At 47.3% G+C, this 21895-nt stretch overlaps 1 protein-coding gene across 6 annotated transcripts in view; it reads left to right on the forward strand.

Moving 5' to 3' along the window:
- The window catches only part of MSLN (mesothelin), a 28564-nt gene that overhangs the window by 147 nt on the left and 6522 nt on the right, over positions 1-21895 (forward strand). The window contains exons 2-24 of one of the 6 annotated variants that reach the window (XM_054081070.1): positions 2480-2540; positions 3061-3206; positions 5724-5898; positions 6688-6787; positions 7112-7197; positions 11063-11103; positions 11687-11708; positions 11820-11847; positions 12583-12667; positions 13255-13416; positions 13849-14051; positions 14729-14820; positions 15463-15593; positions 16379-16500; positions 16947-17118; positions 17427-17642; positions 17744-17914; positions 18876-19022; positions 19125-19174; positions 19896-20016; positions 20338-20423; positions 20975-21104; positions 21218-21408. In XM_054081070.1, coding sequence (XP_053937045.1) covers positions 7128-7197; positions 11063-11103; positions 11687-11708; positions 11820-11847; positions 12583-12667; positions 13255-13416; positions 13849-14051; positions 14729-14820; positions 15463-15593; positions 16379-16500; positions 16947-17118; positions 17427-17642; positions 17744-17914; positions 18876-19022; positions 19125-19174; positions 19896-20016; positions 20338-20423; positions 20975-21104; positions 21218-21408 — 2240 coding nt within the window. In that variant the 5' untranslated portion in view covers positions 2480-2540; positions 3061-3206; positions 5724-5898; positions 6688-6787; positions 7112-7127. Of the gene's footprint in view, positions 1-2479; positions 2541-3060; positions 3207-4615; positions 5479-5702; positions 5899-6635; positions 6788-7111; positions 7198-11062; positions 11104-11686; positions 11709-11819; positions 11848-12582; positions 12668-13254; positions 13417-13848; positions 14052-14728; positions 14821-15462; positions 15594-16378; positions 16501-16946; positions 17119-17426; positions 17643-17743; positions 17915-18875; positions 19023-19124; positions 19175-19895; positions 20017-20337; positions 20424-20974; positions 21105-21217; positions 21409-21895 lie in introns of those variants that run through there. The other 5 variants (XM_054081069.1, XM_054081072.1, XM_054081071.1 and 2 more) reach the window with 5 other exon arrangements.

Genomic DNA, 21895 nt, shown 5'->3' on the forward strand with positions numbered 1-21895 from the left:
TCACAGGCGGTGGGAGGGAGGGCACCGATATCGAAAGGGCTGGCAAAGACACGTTTGGGAGCTTTAGAAAGCCTTTATCAGGCCTGGGCAGCGTGAGGGAGTGATCTGTCCGTCGCCTGCGAGGACATGGAGCTGTTGGAGGGGGTTCAGAGGAGGCCACAGAGATGATCCAAGGGCTGGAGCTCCTCTGCTGTGAGGGCAGGCTGAGAGAGTTGGGGTTGTTCAGCCTGGAGAAGAGAAGGCTGCGGGGAGACCTTAGAGCAGCTTCCAGTCCAGAAAGGGGCTCCAGGAAAGCTGGGTCAGAGCTTTTTACAAGGGACTGGAGTGATAGGATGAGTGGGAATGGTTTTAAATTGGAAGGGGGAAGATTTAGATTAGACATTGGGAAGAAATTCTTTACAATGAGGGTGGGGAGGCCCCGGGCCAGGTTGCCCAGAGCAGTGGTGTCTGTCCCATAGCTAAGGTGTTCAAGGCCAGGCTGGATGGGGCTTAGAGCAACCGGATCCAGCAGGAGGTGTCGCTGCCCATGGCAGGGGGGTTGGAACTGGATGAGCTTCATGGCTCCTTCGAAACCAAACCCTTCTATGATTCATTCTATGATTCTTCCTGAACAGCTTTTTGTGGCTGGGCTGGGCTTCTGGGCACGTGTCAGCTCTGAGCCTCCTCCTGCTGTAAACTGGTCTTCCAGTACTGTAAGTAACCATAAACCCAGCTTTGCTGCCTACTCCTGGCTGGTGGATGTCAGGGGTGTCCCCAACAGTCATAGCTTTGAGACCCTGCTCTGCCAAGTAGCTGAACAGGTAGGGTTAGGGCATTGCTAAACAGTACTTCTGCTCTTTAGGGCAGCCAGTTTGTCACCAGCATGAATAGAGACGTTGTTGAGAGAGAAAATTGGAGGTTAGAGTAATTCCCTTGTTTCATTTAGCTTGATGAGACTTAGCACTCAGGACAAGTTTTGCATATTTGATGGTAGGTGGGTTTTGACAGTATAACACAAACATTGCAGAGGAGATTACACAGGAGAGAGGGGGAGAAAGCAAGCAAAATCTCTTGTGTAAGCCTCTGGCAAGGTGTAATGTGGCATTTGGGTTTGACTTCCAGCTAGAAACTGATTTTTGTTGGTATTTGGCCTTTTTATCCTGTCTTAATGGTCTCTGCTGCCTTTGTATTAGTCTCAGTGACATTTCCTATAGTAACGTGCAGGGAATAGCTCAGGGTGTGTCATGCGGCCAAAGCTAGGTTTGCTCTGGAGTTACTACAACAAGGGATAAATGAGGTTTTGGTTTCAGTCACGAGGAGACAGGATTTTGGTATGTTTGATGGTAAGCAGGTCCCTGAGCCCCTCGGCTCTCCTCTCTCCTCCTTTGCAGCTTAGGAGCAGCCTCAAGCACAAGCTGTCGGCACAGGCAGGTGAGGACAGACAGTCTTGCATGAGCTGTAAAGCACAACTCTTCAGTGTCAGGCCCCGGTGACCACACTGGCATTTGTAGGTGGTGGCACAGTAACATCTCAAAGCAAATAATGTCTCTTTTCACTTATTCTCTGCTTGTAACTGAATGCTTAAGCAAACAGAGGTGAGACAAGCTGCTTACTGAACCAGATATGGTCTTGTGTATAAGAACATCTCTCGCTGACGTTTAACAAGCAAGCACGTAACACCGTGCAGTCGCATAGCTGAACATGACCTGTGCTTACGCATTCTTTAAAGATCTACGCTGAGATAAGAGTCAGTCCTGTCCATTTGAAGCTATATTTGCATTGGGAATAAATCTGAGGGTATAATTTTTGTTCAGTCACTTTCTGTGCCAATGGCAGCTTTCAATACCTGCCACTCCTTGAGACGGAGCTGTGCATTTTCATTGACAATGTGAAGAGAGTCACCTCCTTTTCTACTGTGAATGTGTTGTAACTCCAGAGCAAACCTTCTTCTGCATGGTCCCTGTGATCCAGTGTTTTGCAGAGCAAGGTGGCTGTGTACCCAAAATTGGCCAAAATGCTCCTTGCTACAAAGGCTGTGATGCCAGACATCACAGTTGCCTTTTTGTGCCAATGCTTTCTTATTACCAACACTGACCACAGCAATACGTTCAAGAGGAAAGCCTTATTTATGAGTTATGTGCAAGATGAGGCTTTCCGAAAATGCATCTTCTGTCTTAACCCAGAACCTTTTATGCTGCCAACCCAGAACACTGCTGCAGGCAAAGCGGTGGCGAGACCAATCCACCCTCAAGCCAGGATCATAGAATCATAGAATGATTTGGGTTGGAAGGGACCTCAAAGCCCATCCAGTTCCAATCCCCTGTGACAGGCAGGGACACCTCCCACTGGATCAGGTTTCTCCAAGCCCCATCCAACCTGGCCTTGAACACCTCTAGGGATGGGACAGCCACCACTGCTCTGGGCAACCTGGACCAGGGCCTCCCCACCCTCACAGCAAAACATTTCTTCCTAAGATCTCATGTAATCTCTCCTCTTTCAGCTTGGATGTCCTGGTGAACACCTGGAGAGCCCTCCTGGCTTTCTCTTCTGTAATTCTGCAGGTAGGCAACAGTGGGTTTGGTCCAGAGCATTGGGAGTGAGGGCAAGACTGCAGTGCGGAAGAAGCAGTGAGCCCTGGGACAATGCCAGCTGGTTCGCTGCCACTGGAATCATAGTTCTCACAAGTGAGGTTTTTTTTAGCAATGTTTCCTTGTTTGTGTTTTTGGAGATAAGAAGGGGAGAGGCACCACAGAACCTTGTTTCAGTTGTTGAGGCGTCTTCTTTTGTGTACCAAGTCCCACTAAGCCCAAGATGTGTACAGGGAGGATAAAAGAAGAGCTAATTGCAAGTGATGACTATCATATCACTGTTTTTGTGGGGTTGGATTTGTTTATACCTTAGACGACAGATTTTTACATCACTTCTATCTTTATCCTTTTCTGTCAGCTGTAGGCACAACCCTTTGCAGGTAGCTCACGCAGCTCACTGGAGCAGCAAGCCCATCTGTTCCTTGACCCACCAAAGAGAAGAGCTTTGGTTTAGATTGAGACTTGTCCTTTCTGTGTCTCCCTTTCTTTCTAGTTCTCTGTACAGTCTACTTTGGAGATTCTCCTGGAAGGTGCTATTGTGTCTATCAACCTCTTACCTGTGATCCAAAGGAAAATTCAAGCAAAGGGTTGGACACCACAGCTCCATCATGTTGTGCTTCTCCAGGGCTGTTTGACGTGGTCTGTCTTATCTGGGTGCTGTGGTTTTCTTCTGTAACCTCTTCTGTCAGTGTCTACATACGCATTCTTAGATGCACTCACACAACAAGGGGATCCAGTGTGATGGACGTGGATGTAAAGAATGGATTTAGTTTCCCTTTGGAGTTGCATGTCTCTAACTCAGTTGTGTTGTCCCTGCAGGGCCCTGACAGATCTCCTCTTCATGAGGCAACCCATGATTCTATAAGAAACGTCAAGTTTTTGAGATACCTTCTTCCTTCCAGTAGTTTCCCTTGCCTTTCTGGTCAGCTGTGACAGGGTGGCTTTCTTTGCCCAGGTGCTGTGCATTTGCTTTCAGTTTGCGATTATGTAATTTAGAATTACAGAATCATTAAGGCTGGAAAAGACCTCTGAGCTCATCCAGTCCAGCCGTCAACCCAGGCCCACCGCATCTGCTAAGCCATGTCCTGAAGTGCCACAGCCACGTGTTCTTTTAACCCCTCCAGTTATGGAGACTCCCCCACTGCCCTGGGCAGCCTCTGCCAGGGCTTCACCACTCTGTCAGTGAAGAATTTTTTCCAAATATTCAATTTAAACCTCTCTTGGCACAACTTGAGGCCTTTTCCTCTCATCCTGTCTCTTGTTACTTGGGAGAAGAGCCCAACACCCACCTCACTACAACCTCCTTTCAGCTAATTGTAGAGAGCAACATGTGTTCCACAGCACCTGCAACACGGCCTTTTGTCTGCCCCTTTTGGTTTCTCTTCAGGCTTTCTTGTTTTGTACTTAAACCTCTCCTTCCAGTTCTGGGTCATGCACTGTGTTTCGAGTTGATGAAAAGAAGGGCACTGGTGGGGCTGTGTGAACCAAGTGAGCCACAATAGCCTTTGCAAGGTTGCAGAGGAGCTTATCTGTGGTCTAACCAGTAAAAGCCTGAGCCCCATCCCATAAGCTCCTGAGCTCATGGGAGACCTGACTCTACTGAGAAAGCACAAAGCATCTTTCGTTCTGCATGAAAGTGCAATGACTTTGGGCTGAGCAAGGTGTGCGTGGAGGGCATGGAATAGGGAAGGATTTATCATCTGGTGCCACACCTGACTTAACATGACAGGAACTCCTTGGCAATCAAGTATACAGTTTAGTGTTGCTGAAGAACACTTAAGCCATTCTTGATGCTACACATGCACAGTCAAGTTGGGGGAGCAGAGGGTTATTAAGGCACTGACTCATTTTCCCATGGTGTAAACCACATCTCAGACCTGTCCCACTCCTGCTCACCCACCAGGTTTCATTGCCTCCTCGCTTGCCCTGGTCTCTCAGGATGTGCTTAGAGATCGTGATGCAGAGCTGAGCTTCCCTCCCTGCTCGCTGTCACTGGGAAATTTGAGAAGAGGGGGAGGTGATTGGATTTTTTTCACTTGAGGGGAAAACAACCTTGCGGAGAGGAATGCGAGAGGGAGGGGAGGTAGAGAGAGATCCCCTAAGGAACTGTGTTGTGCTAGAAGTGATTGTTATCACAGCTGAGCTCCAAAATCTCTCTCCCCAGCCCATGCAAGGGTGGGCTAACTGCACCTCTGCCAGCCTGACTGTAGGGTTGCACTGTGGTGCAAGGGGTGGACTGGGCAGTCTGAAACTCCTCCTGGCTCTGTCCTTGGATTAGAGAAGATCTCTAGTTGTCTCCCACTGAGAGTGAGTTTGACCGGCGTTTCTGTTGGATGCTCCCTGGTCCCACTTATCTGCAGTCCAGGAGTTCATAGCAGGCAGGAGGACCTGTGGTTAAAAGGAAGGGAACACAGCAAAGAGACAGGATGACAGGGAGGGCTCTGCTGCTGCAGAGCTGATAGATGAAGGCATGCTGGTCTCTGGACCCTGAAAGGCTCGTCTGCCTCAGAGTGGGCTGCCAGTATCTCATTCTCACTCAGTCATGGTTGCCAACTGGATCGCTACATGCTGCTAAGGATATTCAGAATATAGGAATAAATCCCCTAGACTATGTCTCTTCTGGCTGGCATGAAGGTTATTACCAAATTATGGGCATAAAACTTGCTTTTCCAGAGTTGCATCACTGTGTGAGAGACTCTGACGTTCGCCTTCCTGGCTGTCCATCAGGGTGATCTTACCCTGCTCTGAAAGCTGCTGTGATTCTGAGCAGTGCCGAGCCTCCTGCAGTGAAGTGCTGTGTCCTTGGGCTGGGGTCTGCAAAGTGAAGGAAAGCCCACCACAGGCCAAATTGCTGTTCCCAGCTTTCAGTGCTACAAAGTAGTGAAGCTGGATGTGGCATCACATCCGAAAGGTAAAAATCCTCTTGCTGGAGAGAGTTGTAACTCATCCTACTGAGCTGGAGCACCTCTGCTATGAGGACAGGTTGAGAGAGTTGAGGTTGTTCAGTCTGGAGAAAAGAAGGCTGTGGGGAGACCTTAGAGCAGCTTCCAGTACTGAAAGGGGTTCCAGAAAAGCTGGGGAGGATTTTTTAACAAGGGCTCTTCACACTGGTGCTAGCTTTTATCTTTTTTGCAGAGCTGCCTTTTCTGATTTCAGCTATCCTGGTTCCTGTGTCCGGAGTGGAGAGCTCTGTGTTTCAGTGGATTGACGTCACTGAGCCTGGAGCAGAGTTCGGAGTTCGACATACCTGGGATCTGAAAAAGACCAGGCTGGCCAGCAGAGGAGCTGCCATGTGTTTCTCTTTGTGGTTTCCCAGATGGAAACGACTCAGGTAAACAGAAATTTCAACCAAAGGGTCAAACATGTCAAGCTCCACTGCAGCAAAATCTCCCAATGACAAACATTTCATAGAATCACAGAATGGGTTGGGTTGGAAGGAACCTCAAAGCCCATCCAGTTCCACCTCTGCCCTGAGCAGGGACACCTCCCACTGGATCAGGTTGCTCCAAGCCCCATTCAACCTGGCCTTGAACACCTCCATGGCTTCCCTGGGCAAGGACCTCACCAACCTCATAGTGAAGAATTTCTTTTTAACGTCTAATCTAAATCTTCCCCCTTCCAATTTAAAACCATTCCCACTCATCCTATCAGTACAGTAAAAAGTCCCTTCCCAGCTTTCTTGGAGCCCCTTTCAGCACTGGAAGCTGCTCTAAGGTCTCCCGGGAGCCTTCTCTTCTCCAGGCCAAACAACCTCAACTCTCTCAGTCTGTCCTCAGTAGAGGTGCTCCAGCCTTCGGATCATGTCTGTGGCCCCCTTTCATCAGTAACTAGACGAAGATGGTCCTGGAGTAGCCCTGTCCTGGGAGCACAGCTATATTTTTGTTGTCCCCTGTAAATGCTAAACATACCCTGTGTGGGGCAGGGAGAGAACGCACCTATTCGCTGCTTTCATCCTGCTCACTTTATGCTTTCTGGCTTCATGCTGACTGTTCCCTACTGTATCCTAGGGATGACAAGCATTAACAAAGAACACATTCATTTGTACTGCTGAACACTTGTATTCTCAAGATCTTACAGGTGTGTCAGGTGCTCCAAATCCATCCTGTAATTTCCCATTTAGTTTTGAGAAGGCAGAGCCACACCCTGGTTTGCTCGGTGAAAAGCAGCCCTCCTTGGATTGTACCCTGCACACTGAGTGCCTGGTGACTGGCGGCTTGGAGGTAAGCACACACCCAGCCCTCCGAGTGGGACTGTGCAACCCCTTCTCCTCCTCTGCCAGAGGGGAGCCTGACTTTTGGGCATTGACAGCAGTGGATTCAGTTTAACCAATTCTGAATTCTCTGCATGCAACTCTACGCTTTCTCAGGCACAGCAGACCCTCCATAGTTTTTTATGTGCTTTGGGTCTTGTTTCAGATAGGGTTTGTGAAGGGTGGTGGCTTGTGTCAGTTTGCTGTTGGGACGGTCGCCTTTTAACTTTCCTCCGCTGGGTTTGGTTTTGCAATTAAGCTTTGTTCATATTTGATTTTTCTTGCCTGAAATAAGGTGATTCCTTCCACATATGGGCGCTCTGAAGACCTTTGCAGAAATGCTGCCTTTACTCCCAGGGCTGGGCTTCCTCCTTTTGGTTGGTGAGTATTACCGGGAGGGCAACCACTGTCCCGGGAGGATTTTCCTTTACCAGCAGCTGTAGCTGAGATAATGCTCAAAGGAGAAAATTGTACTGGAAGACCACTGAACATTACTTTGGTGAGAGCTCTGAATCCCCAGCCTTTAGTTATGCTTGTTTGTTATTGTAGCTGTCAACTAAATGTGTTAGCTTCTCTCATAAACAGGGCGTAAAGACAAAATTTGAACTCATTCTCCTGTCATTGCAGAGCTGTCTGCTCGTTGCTCCTTTTGTTGGAGTCACCAGATCTCTCTGGGAAAGCGCTTAAGAACTAATCTTTGCTGAGTCTGATTATCTCTGTATTCCCCTACTTCCTCTCCTGCTATTTTTTTGGTAGTGAGGGATTCTAGAGCAGATCTCTGTATCCTTCAGAAAGTGTCAGTGCTTTAGTCCTCGTCCCTTGTCATGCTTGGGGTCAGGTTTGCAGTGAGCGTTGATGACAATAGGACATGGACTTGTAATATTCCAGACATGAGCTGCTAGCTGGGGAGCGGCTACATGAAGGCAGCACCGTTTTCTCTGCTGTAGGCTTAGTTATCGTACTAATAAACAGGTAACTTTTTTTCTTTATTTCTTTAATTAAGCAGTTGTTGCTGTTCAAAACTGACCAATGTATTAGGGACACCCTGATTAAAATGTTTTTTTTCCAGTCTGTTAACACCCTGCACAAGGCATGATGTCTCTGTCCAGCAGAACTACACAGGTTGCTCATAAAAGTTAACAACTCTTAATGCAATTGCTTTTATTTCTAAGAAGTCAGAGATTTTGGTAGCGTGTTCTCATGTTTTCAGCTGAAAGAGCAGAGATTTAGATGAGATCTTAGGAAAAAATGTTTCCCTGTGAGGCGGGGGGAGACCCTGTCCCAGGTTGCCCAGAGAAGCTGTGGCTGCCCCATCCTCGGAGATGTTCAAGGCCAGGTTGGATGGGACTTGGAGCCCCTGATCCAGTGGGAACTGGATGGGCTTTGAGATCCCTTCCAACCCAAACCGTTCCATGATTCTGCGTTGGCCACTGGCTCAGCATGCAGCCGTCAGAAATCATTCCGTTTCTTTGGGCAGTGGTTGCCCCCACCCATTTACCTATTTTCTTCTGTTAATGCCCTGAATAATGGAGATGGAGGAAAGGCAGATTATCAGAGTTGTGCTGAGCTTGTAGGGGATTTTCATCCAACAGCTTGTATGCACTGCCCTTTTGGGGATGGATGAAAGAGAAAAGAAAGAAAACACAGGCTTCTGATAATCTCTGAACAAGTTTCTGAGAGGGAAGGATGGGAGATCGAAGTGTAGTGGTGCCGTGCCATGAATGGGAACGGCCTTGTTGTAAAGAAGCAGTGGGAGCCCAGGCAGTGCTTAATAACCTCGTGGCATGGAAGAAGAGACTGGAGAGCAGTTGAGCTGTGAACAGACAGCATACGCAGAAGAGGGAGACAGTGCCTTCCACTACGGAAGGCTTCACTGCAGCCTGGTGTGCCTGTGAACCGGCCATGCATGGGAGTGAACATGATGTTTTGCAAGGGTGTTGCTCCCAGAGTGATGTGCACATCTCTTAGGTGGCTCATGACAGGAGCTGAGTCCATACCCTTTGTTGTCATGTTACGAGATGAAGGATTTGTTGTCATACAGTGAGGATTTTTGTGACAGTAAGTGGGTCCTCGCTGATCTTGCAGAACGAGAAACCACCCTGCCTATTCCTCCTCCCTGCACAGGTGTTTCCAAACACTGCTCTTCTGAGACAATGGGATAGTTGGCAAGCTTAAAGTTAAACATGTAGGAGCTTTCCAAAAGAGGAGCCAAAGGGCTGGGCTACCTGTTCCCAAGATCAAGTCGTGAAGGCAAGCAGGAAGTGATTGTCACATGGCAACAGCCCTTCTTTGTCTGCAGGCAGGGAAGCATGGCCTTGAAGCCAGTCTCTGGCACCGAGCTCCCAGTTCTGAGTTTGATAACTGTTTTGGGGCTTCTCTAGGAGTGAAGTTAATGTGTGCTCTCGTGGGTGGAAAGCACTGCATTCACTTAGCTATGAGTATGCTTCCCTAGCCCGTTACTTAGTGACAGTTCTCCATTAATTAAATTATTAAAAAGATGTAGCAGCCTAGTAATCACGAAAGCTGTTATCCTAATTAGGGACTCCTCTCATCCATCCCTACAAGCTACTTTATAATCTCCTTCCTACTGCAGGTCATTGGGCTGGTAAGCACATCCATACCCAGGATAGCCACTGCCTTCTTTTTCCTCCTCTTCTTCATCTTCCCATTGCCTTTCCATGATAAAGATTTCCCATCCTGTTGATTTCTGTGCCCAGGTATCCCTGGGTTTGGCTGGCACTGCCCTAGGCCAGCTTAGCCCAGTCCCTTAGCTACATGGTGTGAAGAAGCCATGGGAGGTTGCTGCTGGGGTTTGGATTTGGGGCTCAGCTCCTCCACATTGCCCCCGTAAGTCACTTCTGATCAAATGTTTCTGGATAACACAAATCCTGACTGTGCTTCCCTCAGCGGGGTGAGAGGGTTGGGAGTCACTGGTGCTTTGAAGCCATGGAGCATTCATGCTGAACCTGAGCTCTGCCACATCTCTGTGTGTTGGGCACTGCTCAGCCAACCCTGGTCTGACTGCTCCATGGGTCTTGGAGAGGAGGCATGAATGGGAGTGATCTCTGCAACCACTTCAGCCTCCTGTCGGCTGTGGTGCCTGATCCAAAGGTGCTGAAGTTGGTGGTGGTGTCCCTGCCGAGAGGTAGCTGCCAAACTTTTAGCACTGTGTTAGTTCTTGAGCTGGTGAACAATGCTTGCAGAGTAGTGAGGGTGCTCTGGGCTTCAGGCATCCCGAGATCCCACAGGACGGATCTAAGAGTGTGGGAGAAGAACGGTGCAAACCAGTCAGGCTGTGTGGCGTGGTAGTGGGCGAGTGTGAGAAGGGACAGCTGTGCCAGACAGCTCTGCAGGACCCTGGTGCCTCCCTGTGAGCTGAGGGCTGGGCACGGCTGCCCCAGGAGGTGGGTGAAGGTGACAGTGGTGACACACCAAGTCCTGAGTTCACCATTAGAGAAACAGGCTGAGAAAGTCAGTTGTGCAGAGATTCAGCTCTAGTAAATCGTGGCAGAGCCTCTAACTGTTGTCTTTTCTCTCTCCCTGGTTCTCCTTTCATGGAGGGTTTGTTGCATTCTTGTTCTGTCCCGTCAAAAACTAGTGGGAAGTCTCTACCTTTGCCTTTTTCTGTCCACAGGGGATGCTGAGCTTAGCATGCTGCTAGTCTGAAGTAAATAATAGCGATGCCAGAGAGATTTGAGCAATTTATTGTTGCTGGTTTCCTAATCCTGCATTTCACCACCTTTCCAGCTTCATGGTATTGGCAGGGGAGTTGCAAATTGCTAGCAAGAACAATATGAAAGTTGGGAAACACAGAAGAGATAAGTGGAGGGCGTGCACAGACCTGCCGAGAGCCAGCAGGACCAGGTTGGCTTCTTTCAGCAAAGCCCTGTCAAGCTCTCAGGCAGCACTGGCCCGAGGGCTGTCCTAGCTTGGCGTTATCCTCTTTTTCTTTTTGGGGACAGAGATGCATGCAGTCCCTCGTGTCATCTAAGATACGTTTCTGTCCTCTATGAGACTGACCTGGAGCAGATAGAGGAGTGCCTCATGTCTGCTTACCCCATCAGCTGTCACAAAACCAAAGCAGAAAGGTCTGACAGAAGCAATTCTATGAAATACTGCCAAGAATGAGGAATAAAATAAAGAATTGAGCTGAGCGATGTTCAGGGTCTGTTAAACGAGGCAGGGGCTCATGGGAATAAGCTTTGTCCTGGATTTGCTGCTGAAATCATGGCACATTGTCTTCCAGGTTGGCAGGTAGCTGCTGCAACTTCGGCTGGGACGTATAAGGTAATGCTAATGCGTGTGTTTAAAATGTGTGCCATCCTTGTCTTTCCTTTCAAAGCATGCATGGGTTGGTGGTCAGTGTGAGCCCCTTCCTGAGGTGCATTGGTGGGAATCAATTGCTACTAGTCAGACCCAATGTGTTGAGCGTGGATGTGGATGGGAAGTGCCCTTCCCTTTCCTGTCTCCCAAGCAGTGAGTGGGGATGGATTCTCCAGATCCTTGCAGGGCTTTAGTGCAAGCACATCACCAGACAGTTCAATTAAGGTGACACCCATTGACCACACTCAAATCATCAGGATAACTGTCCATCCCATTGGCTCTCATGAAGGAGCGATAGGAGGACTTGCATAATCCTGAGTTTTCCAGCTGTAGCCCAGAGCCAGTACTGCTATGAGTTTTGCTGATGGCAACTGCCTAATATGGCAAGATGCGAGCTCAGGATCCAGGCACTTATGTGTTTTCAGACCAGATCCAAGCTCAAATAGTTGTACCTAACCTGCTTGTCTGTGTGTAATGATCACAAATAACATTGTGCTACGTTTGTAACCACATGATGAGATAGTCTCTTCTCTTTCTCCCGGCGCAGTGCTCCAGCTCCCCTGTCAATGGTGAGTTTCTTACCAAGTAACCTTTCTAAGAAAGATCCAGACACAGTTCTGTAAACATATTCTTATCACAGCTCCCTTATCTTTGTCTGTCTCTCTTTTTTGGGAAATCAGAATCTGCCGTGTGTGCCTCCGTGCAAAGGTATGTGAACCACCAGCAAATTCTCTTGGCAGCATTTCCCTTGGGGGTGATACTGGCTTGTTGGGATGCACTTTGGGTAACAGGAAGCCTCTGAAACCAGGTGCAGCATCTTTCTCCCTACAAAGTCCCAGAGTGGTCCGTGGGCAGGGCAGGCTCTTGTTGCATTCATTGAAACAGTGAAAGGAAAATGTCTTCCTGGGGGTCTGTATCTGTGCAGGACAAAGAAAGGCAGGGCAGGTCCCTGGTGTGTCAGGCGGCCTGGCACAGCGGGGATTTACTGCTCCAAGAACCTTGGCATCGGTGCTGAGCTTGGCTTGGGTGGTGGTGGGGACATAAAAGGTCAAGCAGGTCCACTTCAAGCCTTCTTTGAACTTGATTTCTACCTAAGAGTCAACAGTTTACAAGAACACTCTCCCTGCTCCCAAACCATGCCAGCAACTAATTATTATCCATATTGTTGGTTTGTTCCTCTTGTGTTTATGTGGGCTGTACCTCGTTGTTATGGCTGCCTGGCATCGCTCCTGCTCTTTTATGGGTGAGCTGTCCTGCTGCAGATGGACAGAACTTCAGTGAACAAAAGCCCATGGTCAAGGGCATCCAAACACCTTTACTTGGGCCTGGGCAGCTTGTGCTCCATGCCTGCATTTGCAGACGTGTTGCTGGCAGTGCCAGCTCCCAGCAGGTTCTGGCCAGCTGCTGCAGGACTGGAGGTGATGTCTTTGTTTTTTCCCACAGGGTCAGCCAGGAGATGCTTCTTGAGATAGTCCATGGCCAAGCTTCCCCCTGCAGCCTCACTTTTGGTCAATACGCCTGTGCACAGGTAATGGCAGTTCTCTTCTTCTCATGTTTTCCTTGACAGTCCCAACCTTAACAAAGATTTCTATTCTTCCATAAATATTTAACAAAAAGATGCCATTTTATCAAATATTTGTTGGTGGGGGCTTTATTTATTGGAGGTTCCCTGTGGAAGCTTCTACTTTGAGCAAATGGCTTTTTTTTTCATATGGGAAACCATCTTGAGTAAAGTTTGTTTTTCATAAGCCACTCTTCAATAGAATCAGAGCATGGTTTGGGTTGGAAGGGACCTTAAAGATCATCCACTTCCAACCCCCTGCCATGGCAGGGACACCTCCCACTGGATCAGGCTGCCGAGGCACACTTTGCTTATGGGAATCACAGATCAGGTAACAGAAGGATCTAGAATTTGGAACTTTGTAAGTTTAGACTTGCATCAAGTCTGTGCACATCGAAATTTCTTTTGTCAACAAGTTTTGTCACCTTACAGAGCTGAATGCTCACACGTAGCTTATCTGGTGAATCATACCTGAAAGAGAGCATGTCCTGCAGCATCTCTCAGTACGACACACCTTTTATTGTCTCGATAAGGATTTCCCTTTTCCTTTCCAGAGTGCTTGGCTCCGGGACCTTGAGGATGATTTCCTCGTGTCCTTGTATTCTTGTCTTGCCCCTAAACCTGCCAGTGCTATGGATCCAGAATACTCCGTTCTGTTCTTCTCCAAATATGATGCCAAGAAACTTAAAGCTTCTCTGACTACGTTCAGTGAGCGGGTGAGTGTCACACATCCAGCTTTCGTTCACCTGCAACGTTAATGCCAGGGGGTGGCAAAACCATGGGCTTTCAGAGCAAACGTGGCTGTTCAGCTGTTCTTGCTTACTCTTAATATTACCTTAAACGGCACCATCTCAGCAGATCTCCACCACCAGAGTCCTGTGCTGTTAAAAACAGTTGGGAAGGCAGGAGTAACAACTATGAGTTCATGTGGCAAGACAGAGCAGGGATTCCAATGTGAATCACAGGCTGACTGTACCTGAGTTGCGTAGATATTGCCATGGTGGAAGGACTCCTGTCCAGAGAGGGGATTATTGCTAGGGGTGATTCTGCTCATAATGTTCAGATTCATGTGGATTTATATTAAGGTTTTTTTTAGAAGTCCATATTCATTTGCATTCATGTCTTTTTTTCTCATCTCTTGCCCTCAGTTTTCTCACGTACCTCTTTCTCCGGAGTGGAACATCATCTTCTTTAATGGCCTGTGGGAGAGGATGCAGCAAATACCCAGCATTGACGACCCACATGTTTTGTCTCAGTGGGTCCAGGAGGGGCTTCAGCCATTCCTGATCCAGCCCAAGGTCTTTGCTTGCCTGCATGCCAAAAAAGTGTCATGTGAGACATTCCAGAATATGTAAGTGCTGAGCCCAAGCGTTGTTTCAGTTTTGTATTGCTGAGATGGGAAAGCAGCCCTTACTCCAGCCTCCCAAAGCAAGAGGCTGAACCCTAGTAAGCACTGTGAATGGATGGAGGCCCATCCAGGGGCTCTGGGAACTGTTTCTAAGGCTTCATAACACACCCACTGACCCTGCAACTGGTCGTCTGCGTCAGTCAGTGCACGTGTAATGACTATGCTATGGCTGTGTTTTCAGCTCAGTGTCACAGGATTGGCAGTGCAGCCCCCAGGTGGCTGTGGGGGCTGTTGTGAAGGGAAGTCATATAGAGTCATAGAATCACTTGGCTGGAAAAGACTTTGAGATCGTCAAGCCCAACCATACTTGTGCACTACTAAATCATATCCCTAAGCACTTCATTCCATCTCTTGAACACCTCCAGGGATGATGACTCAACCACCTTCTTGGGCAGCCTCTGTCAGTGCTTGATAACCCTTTTGGTGAAGAGGTTTTTCCTAATGTCCAATGTAAAACTCCCCTGGCACAGCTTGAGGACATAAGTCATGTTGGTATCTTTGATAAGACATGTGATTGATAATATCAGTCCTCAAGTAACAGCCAGTTCTGTGAGAATTCAACCCTTCCAGATATGACTTCATCTGTGTTTGAGATGTCTGCCTTTCTTGTCCGTCTTCAGAGTTGCTGCCCTGGTTGGCATTTATTCGGACCTCACAGTGGAAGAACAGAGGCATATTTACACCGGGATCAAACAGTATCTCATCCAGGATGGTAAATTACTTGATCTTCTTTGAGCAACAACAGAATGCTTTAAGCTGCTGATGTATGCTACAACATTAGCTCCGATCTGTCAGAGGGCTGGGGCTTCACAGATTCTTTTGTCAATTTATATTCTCTTCCATGGAAACAGGCTGGGAATAGGACAGTGATAAGAGGTATTAAGATTCAGTTCCCTGCCTGAAGGCTGTATTAGTCCAGGATTTTATAAATTAGCACAGTCAGTCCTGTTCTGGCTTACATCCTGTGCAAATGGCATTTAATGCTTTTGTTGTGAAGGAATGGTGCAGGGTTGAGCTCTGAGAGCTAAGGAATTCAGCTCAGAAAACAGCCCAGGTAAGATAATTCCCTGTCTGCAGGCAGTAGCTTGCATGCAAAAAGTCTTCGGTAGATTTGATAGGAGGAATAAAGAGATTGGGGATAAAATATTCAGAGAGCAGTAAAAAGATGTGCATTTATAGTCTGAATGCACAAATGGGCAGATTTGAGCCTAACATGTGATCAGAGGTACTTAGGGACCTCTCTGCTGAGTCCTCTGATAGATTGAAGCCTGTTCCACATTCAGAAGTCTCCGTTCCCTGCTGATTTCCAGATACGATGTGAGTCTATAGTTTCATGGTCTCTGCTGTCTTGCAGGATTGAACCAGACATGCTACAATGCAGCTGTTCCAGGTCTGAATTCCACTGCTTGGTTTCACAGTTATCTGGGATCCTTTTTGGAGCACGCCACTGCTGGAGACCTGCGGCATTTTGGTGATGAACAAACAGTAAGTGCAGGCTCATCGTGGTGATGAAAAACCTGCAGTGTGCAAAATACTCTATGCCTTGGAGGTTGTCTTCCTGCCCCAACCAAAATTCGTGGAGATGCTGCTGGCAGGAACATTTCACTTGTTTATTTATGGAGAACAGTCACTTCAGTTCTTATTTTTGACCCCATTGTGACTTCTTGTGATGAAGCACTTGCACAGAAACTGGCTTCACATAGTAATCATAGAATCATTAAGATAGGAAAAGACCACTAAGCTCATCCAGTTCAACTGTCAGCCCCACTCCACTGTGCCTGCTTAGCCATGTCCTGACGCGCCCCTTCTACACACTTTAGGAACCTCTCCAGGGATAGAGACTCCCCCACTGCCCCGGGCAGCCTCTGACAGTGCTTCACCACTCTGTCAGTAAGGATTTCTTCCTAATATCCAGTCTAAACCTCCCCTGGCACAACCTGAGGCCATTTTCTCTTGTTCTATCCCTTGTTACTTGGGAGAAGAGACCAGCACCCTCGCAAATTGGAGTTAATAAGAGGAGCAAACCCAAACTTTATCTCAAGGTTGAACTGATGTCTGGGCCTGATTCAGTGAACAACTGCACCAGGCCTGTGTGTGTGTAGTGCTGTAGGGGCAGGACCATGTCCTTTAGCAGCTCTCCCACCTTTGTGCCTTACAGCAGTCAGAGAGGCTCACATACATCTCACATAGAGAAGTTCAAGTGACTGTTAGATTTAAAGTATCCATCTTAATTATTCTTGGGTTTTTTTTTCCCATGTCAACACCCTCAGCTTCAAAAATTTGCCCGAGATCCAGTGAATATGGAAATGATCAGCAACCTCACCTTGCTCCAGGAGACGGCTGTGTACTACACCTCGCTGCTGACCTCTGGGCCTGGTTTCCCTATATCAAGGTACGTGACCTGACCTCACTTCCTACCTGATTTAGGATCATAGAATCCCTAGGTTGGAAAAGACCTTTGAGATCATCAAGTCTATCTGTATAAGGGTTAGGGTTTAGCATTATCCCGTGACTTAGCAAAAGTTTATTGAGTGGTGATTCTGATGGCTCTTTCCATGAAACCTTTAAAGCATTTCTGTTGTTCAAATAATTGCATCACACTTGTTCTTGGGGAGAGCCAGACCCCAAGTTCCAGCTGGTGCCAGGCACCAGCGTATCTTGCATGCGTTTGCGGCTTTGCACGACACAGCAATGCTCTCTATAAACAGGAGCATCAGAGCTAAAATGAATCAAGGAAAACATGTGGTGGAAAAGAGTATCATTTGGAAAAGGGGAAAGATCTGACAGAGCCACTGTCTATCACACTGGCAACCTCTCCTCTTTGTCTCCCACCTGCAGCCTCCCAGACAGATTTGTGTGCTACCTGAGGCCCTCAGCAGTGAGCAACCTGAACAGAGATGACTCTTTGAGCTTGGCCCAGAGGATCAGTAAGAACTGCTTGAACCTGACACACAGAGGAATAATGAGAGAGCAAGTTCCCTCCCCCTCCCTTACAACAGAGGAACTGCAGGTAATCTCCTGTCTAGCCCCATGACTCGGTTCTTTGTTCACCTACACAAAATTTGAGGGTTGCAGGTTCGGCTCTCATGCCTCCTCTTGCATACAATCCGCTAGATCATCTTGCATTTTTTATCGTGGCTTCTGGCTGGTGTTTCATAATCTGAAAATTCTCAGTTGAGGCAGTCCGTCATCGGGCTTCATCACACGAGTTTGAGGCAGAAAGTCCAGTGGTTTAAGACATCCAGAGACTGTAGGATCCAAGAGGCTCACATCACTGCTCCTCTGACTTTCTTTTGTGTCTGTGTGGGACCTTTTCAGGTTGCATCCTCTTTGGTGAGAAAGTTTAAGCGTTTTCCACCTGCAATCCTGCGTGCGTTGAGCCAGGCTGCAGTTGGGCTGTCCATATCTGACATCGAAAATGGCATCAGTGATAAAGACCTCAAAGCCTCTATTCCTGCCCTGGGAGAGGTTCGTGGCTGGAATGCTGAACAGTCCAGCACTATCATCAACAAACTGCTCAGCTCAGGCTATCAGGTACAAAGGATCAGGTACAAATACACCTCACAGCTGGCATAGCTGCCAGCAAATGATGTTTGTCCCTTCATGTACTCATCCTTGCATGTGTTACTTTCCAGATCTCGGACGGACAGAGCCTGGCAAAGCTCGGGAGCTTGGTGGCTGGCCTCAACAGCAGCACACTTCAAAGTCTGCCTCCAGAAGTGATCTTGGAAGCCATTAAGTTGCCTGAGTTTGTTCAGCAAGTGGTGACCTTGCCCTCTCCTCTGAAAATGACATTTGTGGAAAAGGTGAAGTTGTTTTGCTCTTCAAATGTTGTAAATTAAGAACACTGGTTACCTGGGGCCAAGCATTGACACACACTGGCAAACCCAGATAGAGTTCCCTTGGGGGTATTTGCTGTTGCTAAACAGAGTGTGTGGCAGGACAAGCATTTGAGATGTCCCTGTGACAGTGTCTGTGTAGATGTCCTTGGCTGTCAGCCAGTGTGTTCTGCGAGCCTCTTGGAGACAAGGGCAAGAGAGACAGTTGTTTTAAGGGATGGTCCTAGAAACTATACCCCACTGCCTTGAAAAGAGAAAGGAGTTTGGTCATGATTTAGAATGAGAACATACGAGAAGTGAAGACAGCTTAGAAACCCCCTTTTAGGGTAGACTGATCCTTCAGCAATGCCTTATTTCATCCTCCCATGTGATTGTGTAGGATTTGGACAACCCTTTGCCTTTTTAATGCCATGATTTTAGCCTTCAAGTTATATGTGTGGCATATAACTTGTTATTCATCCTCCCTCTGGTGGGAAAGACTGGTTTGGCACCAGAAGCCCTGCTTACACCATGCTGAGGCAGTAGGGCTGCCAGGACTCTGTGTGAAGCATTAGGGAAATAACATCTCATTCACCACGGAATCGCTCTGCAATGTGCCTTTGGCAAGTTGAGACCTTGTTTGGGTTGGCAGAGAGGAAAGATGTGTCCCTCCTTTCTGGCCGTTAAACATTTTTAGGGCATAAAGCCAGGAGTTAGAAAACTGATAAGAGACTGAAACGTTCCCATTCATCAAGACCACAGGTATTACCTCCCCTAGGGTGGTAATGCGTCAAACAGGCAGTATTTCATGATGTTAGCTCTCTGAGGAACGCCCAGATGATCAGCAGGGGAATTTGCCTGGCTTCTTTCCAGTCATTTCATCTTCAGCAACTGTTTATTTTAGCCACAGCGTTTGAATTATATGGGTTTGGTTTTTCTCTTTTAAAAGGCTTCTTCTAGTCTTGGCCATCCTGCTGACCTGGTTAAATACATCCCTGATGCTCTGGCCAGTTACATTCCAAAATCGCTGCTCGTATTTGGGGAAGAGAAGCCAAATATTCAAGATCTCAATGTTAAAATGTGGACCCGAGAACAGGTAATACACTAGTGGCTTGTGTCCTCCTTACCCCTCAATGTCAGCCTTGGGCTCTACAGAGTCTGCTCTGCAAATCTATGACACTCTGACTTTGCTTCACAGGCTGCCATGTTTTTCAGTGTTGTGGTAAAGACAGAGCCTGATTTCAGCAGGTAGCGTTTTTCTTCTGTTCTTCCATTTTCCGTGCTTGCTTTGGTTGCAATTCCTGTGTTTCCTTTGGTACCTAAGGCAGAACCACCACAGTCAATCCACAGCAACATCTGGGAGATACACAAACCCAGACACAGGTGTATAGCACAAGATTTACCAGGATGTCAGCTGCAAAATACACACATATGTCCCACGTGCTTCCTAAAATGAGGCTGCTGACTCGACTGCACCTGGAACATCACTTCTGACTGCCTCTGCAGAAGGCGTTTCTGTATCAGTCTGCAGAATGTCAGTACTGCAGCCTTCCAGGACTGAAAGGGGCTCCAGGAAAGCTGGGGAGGGGCCCGTACTCAGGGTGGGTAGGGATAGGACAAAGGGGAATGGTTTTAAGCTGAAAAAGGGGAGATTGAGATGAGATCTCAGGGAGAAATGGTTCCCTGTGAAAGTGGGGAGGCCCTGACCCAGGCTGCCCAGGGAAGAGGTGGCTGCCCCATCTCTGGAGGTGTTCCAGGCCAGGCTGGATGGGGCTTGGAGCAACCTGATCCAGTGGGAGATATTGCTGCCCATGGTAAGGGGTGGAACTAGATGGGCTTGAAGTTCCCTCCTCACTCGAACTATTCTATGATTCCATGATTCTATGAATGGGGGAGGTTTATGCTTGCTGTACTAGTCATTCCATGGGTGGGACATCAGCATTGACTTTTCTCCTGAATTGATGTTTAGGCTTTCCCAGTCAGTCCTGCAAGGCTTCACCTGTGCAGCTGTCAATGTGACAGAAGCCGAAAGATTTCAGGATCTGGCCAAAGTCATGAAGAAGAAGAATGTCAAGCTAGGAGAAGACCAGGTCAGTTCCCATGTTTCAAAATGCTGTGTTTGATGTTGTCATGCAGATAGCAGTGATAATTGTTCAGCAAGAACAAAACCATTTACAGCTTAAGGGACTAGAGCAAAAGTAACTGGACCTGCATCTCTGTCCTGCAGCTCTGAATTTCCTTGAAGAGAGGAAAAATCAAAACCCAGTTGGCTAGGTTTCTCAGGAACCAAAACCTCTAATTCCTGGGGTTTTCTTTTTTCTTACTTTGGAGCAGAGTAAAATCTTATTTTATTTGTTCTTACGTTTTCATGGTGCTTTCTTTCCTTGTTGTAAACCGTGGTATCTTTTCAGCTGAGTTGCTTAGTGAAGGTGGTGACGCTGCACGGCATTCCCAAGGATTTAGACAGCTATCCTAAAGACCTACTGTTGTTTTTAAGGTAACTGTGCTACGGTTTTTATGTTATTACTTTAGTACTTAGTGGGAAAATGAGGTGTAACTACAACCTAGCTGGTTAGGTCGTGTTTAATGTCTATTTCAAACTCATTCAGATTGCAGAAAGCTTTCAGAAGGGTTTTAAAGTCCTTCCTGATTCAACTGTCCATCTTATTAATACGAAGTTCTTTTTAAACGTCTCTGTGGATATGAAACCAGTGTGTGGTTTTAGTACTTTCTGGCCTCTGTGAATGTGCTTTTCCTATACAACATTGAAAAAAATACGCAGTAGAGTGGAATTCTTTGTCCCTATAGCTACCCGTGATGGTTCTCTATCCAAATCTCAAACAATCTTGAGTCTCAAAACAGATTTCTTAAGTTGAAAATGAATATTTAAGAGACTAGGATCTTTGGGAAGAGCAACTGCATAGAGTTTAGTCTGTGGATGTGGAATATGTTACCTTGGACACAGGATATGTCTAACAGCCTTCAACCTGATGATACCAACCTTTTTGGTATCATTCACTGGAATTCATGGAGTGTTTGTCTTTCTAGTCCTTCAGACTATGCAGCGACAGGAAGCTGTAGGCAGTACTTTGCTAATATTGGGAAAGCAAATCTTGATGTTCTGCAAAGAGAGTCGTCTCAGCGGAAGGAGCTGCTCTTGGAGGCATTAGCGTGTCTGGTATGTGGTGCGGTGACAGCTCTGCACAAGGCCAGGGAGAACCTGGGGTTCACCAATGCTCTTCTACAGTAGCATCCAGTTCTATTTAATGCCTCTGTCTCATATTACTTCAGAAAATTCCTGGCACACAAGTAAATGAGGAAGATGCTGAAATTCTGGGACGTCTGGTCTGTGACCTAGGTGGAGAATACATTAGGAATTCTGGTGGGACTCTGCTGAAGCAATTAAGCCAGTGTGAATCTTTCCTGCCTGATCAAGAAGAGGCTATTAGGAGTGTCGTCAGCAGCGGTAACACTACCTTTGGGTATGAACTTTCCTTCTGGGCATCAGCAAGAGGGTTCCTTTAAACAAAACCATTGTCCTGTTAAGACCTGAGCGTGAACTCCAGCCACCCTGCTGGATCAAAAGCTTGAATAATTTGTTGCTTTTGAATTTCACTTTGGGCCTTTTCCATTGTTTTATCTGAACTTCTTTCAGCTGAAAGATTTGGCTGGAATTCCGCTGAAAAAGACACTGTCACTTCACCTATTCTTATAAACCTTTTCTCTGGTCTGTTTTTCATTAACCAAAATTCTCTGAGATGTCCTGACAAACACAGACAGGCCGTCAGCCACTGACTTTCAGAAAAATGTTCTGTTTCTGCCTGTCAAACTAAACACACTGGTAAATCCCTGGCTGTATCTAACACAGACATTGTCCAGGGAGACAAAATATTTTCCCTTCCTGCGTCAAATGCCCTGAGATCTTGGCACTGAATTGGGTGATAGTAATCAATAGATATGCTTTGGGTT

The sequence above is a fragment of the Cuculus canorus genome, chromosome 15 (assembly GCF_017976375.1).
Source record: "Cuculus canorus isolate bCucCan1 chromosome 15, bCucCan1.pri, whole genome shotgun sequence".
NCBI lineage: Eukaryota > Metazoa > Chordata > Aves > Cuculiformes > Cuculidae > Cuculus > Cuculus canorus.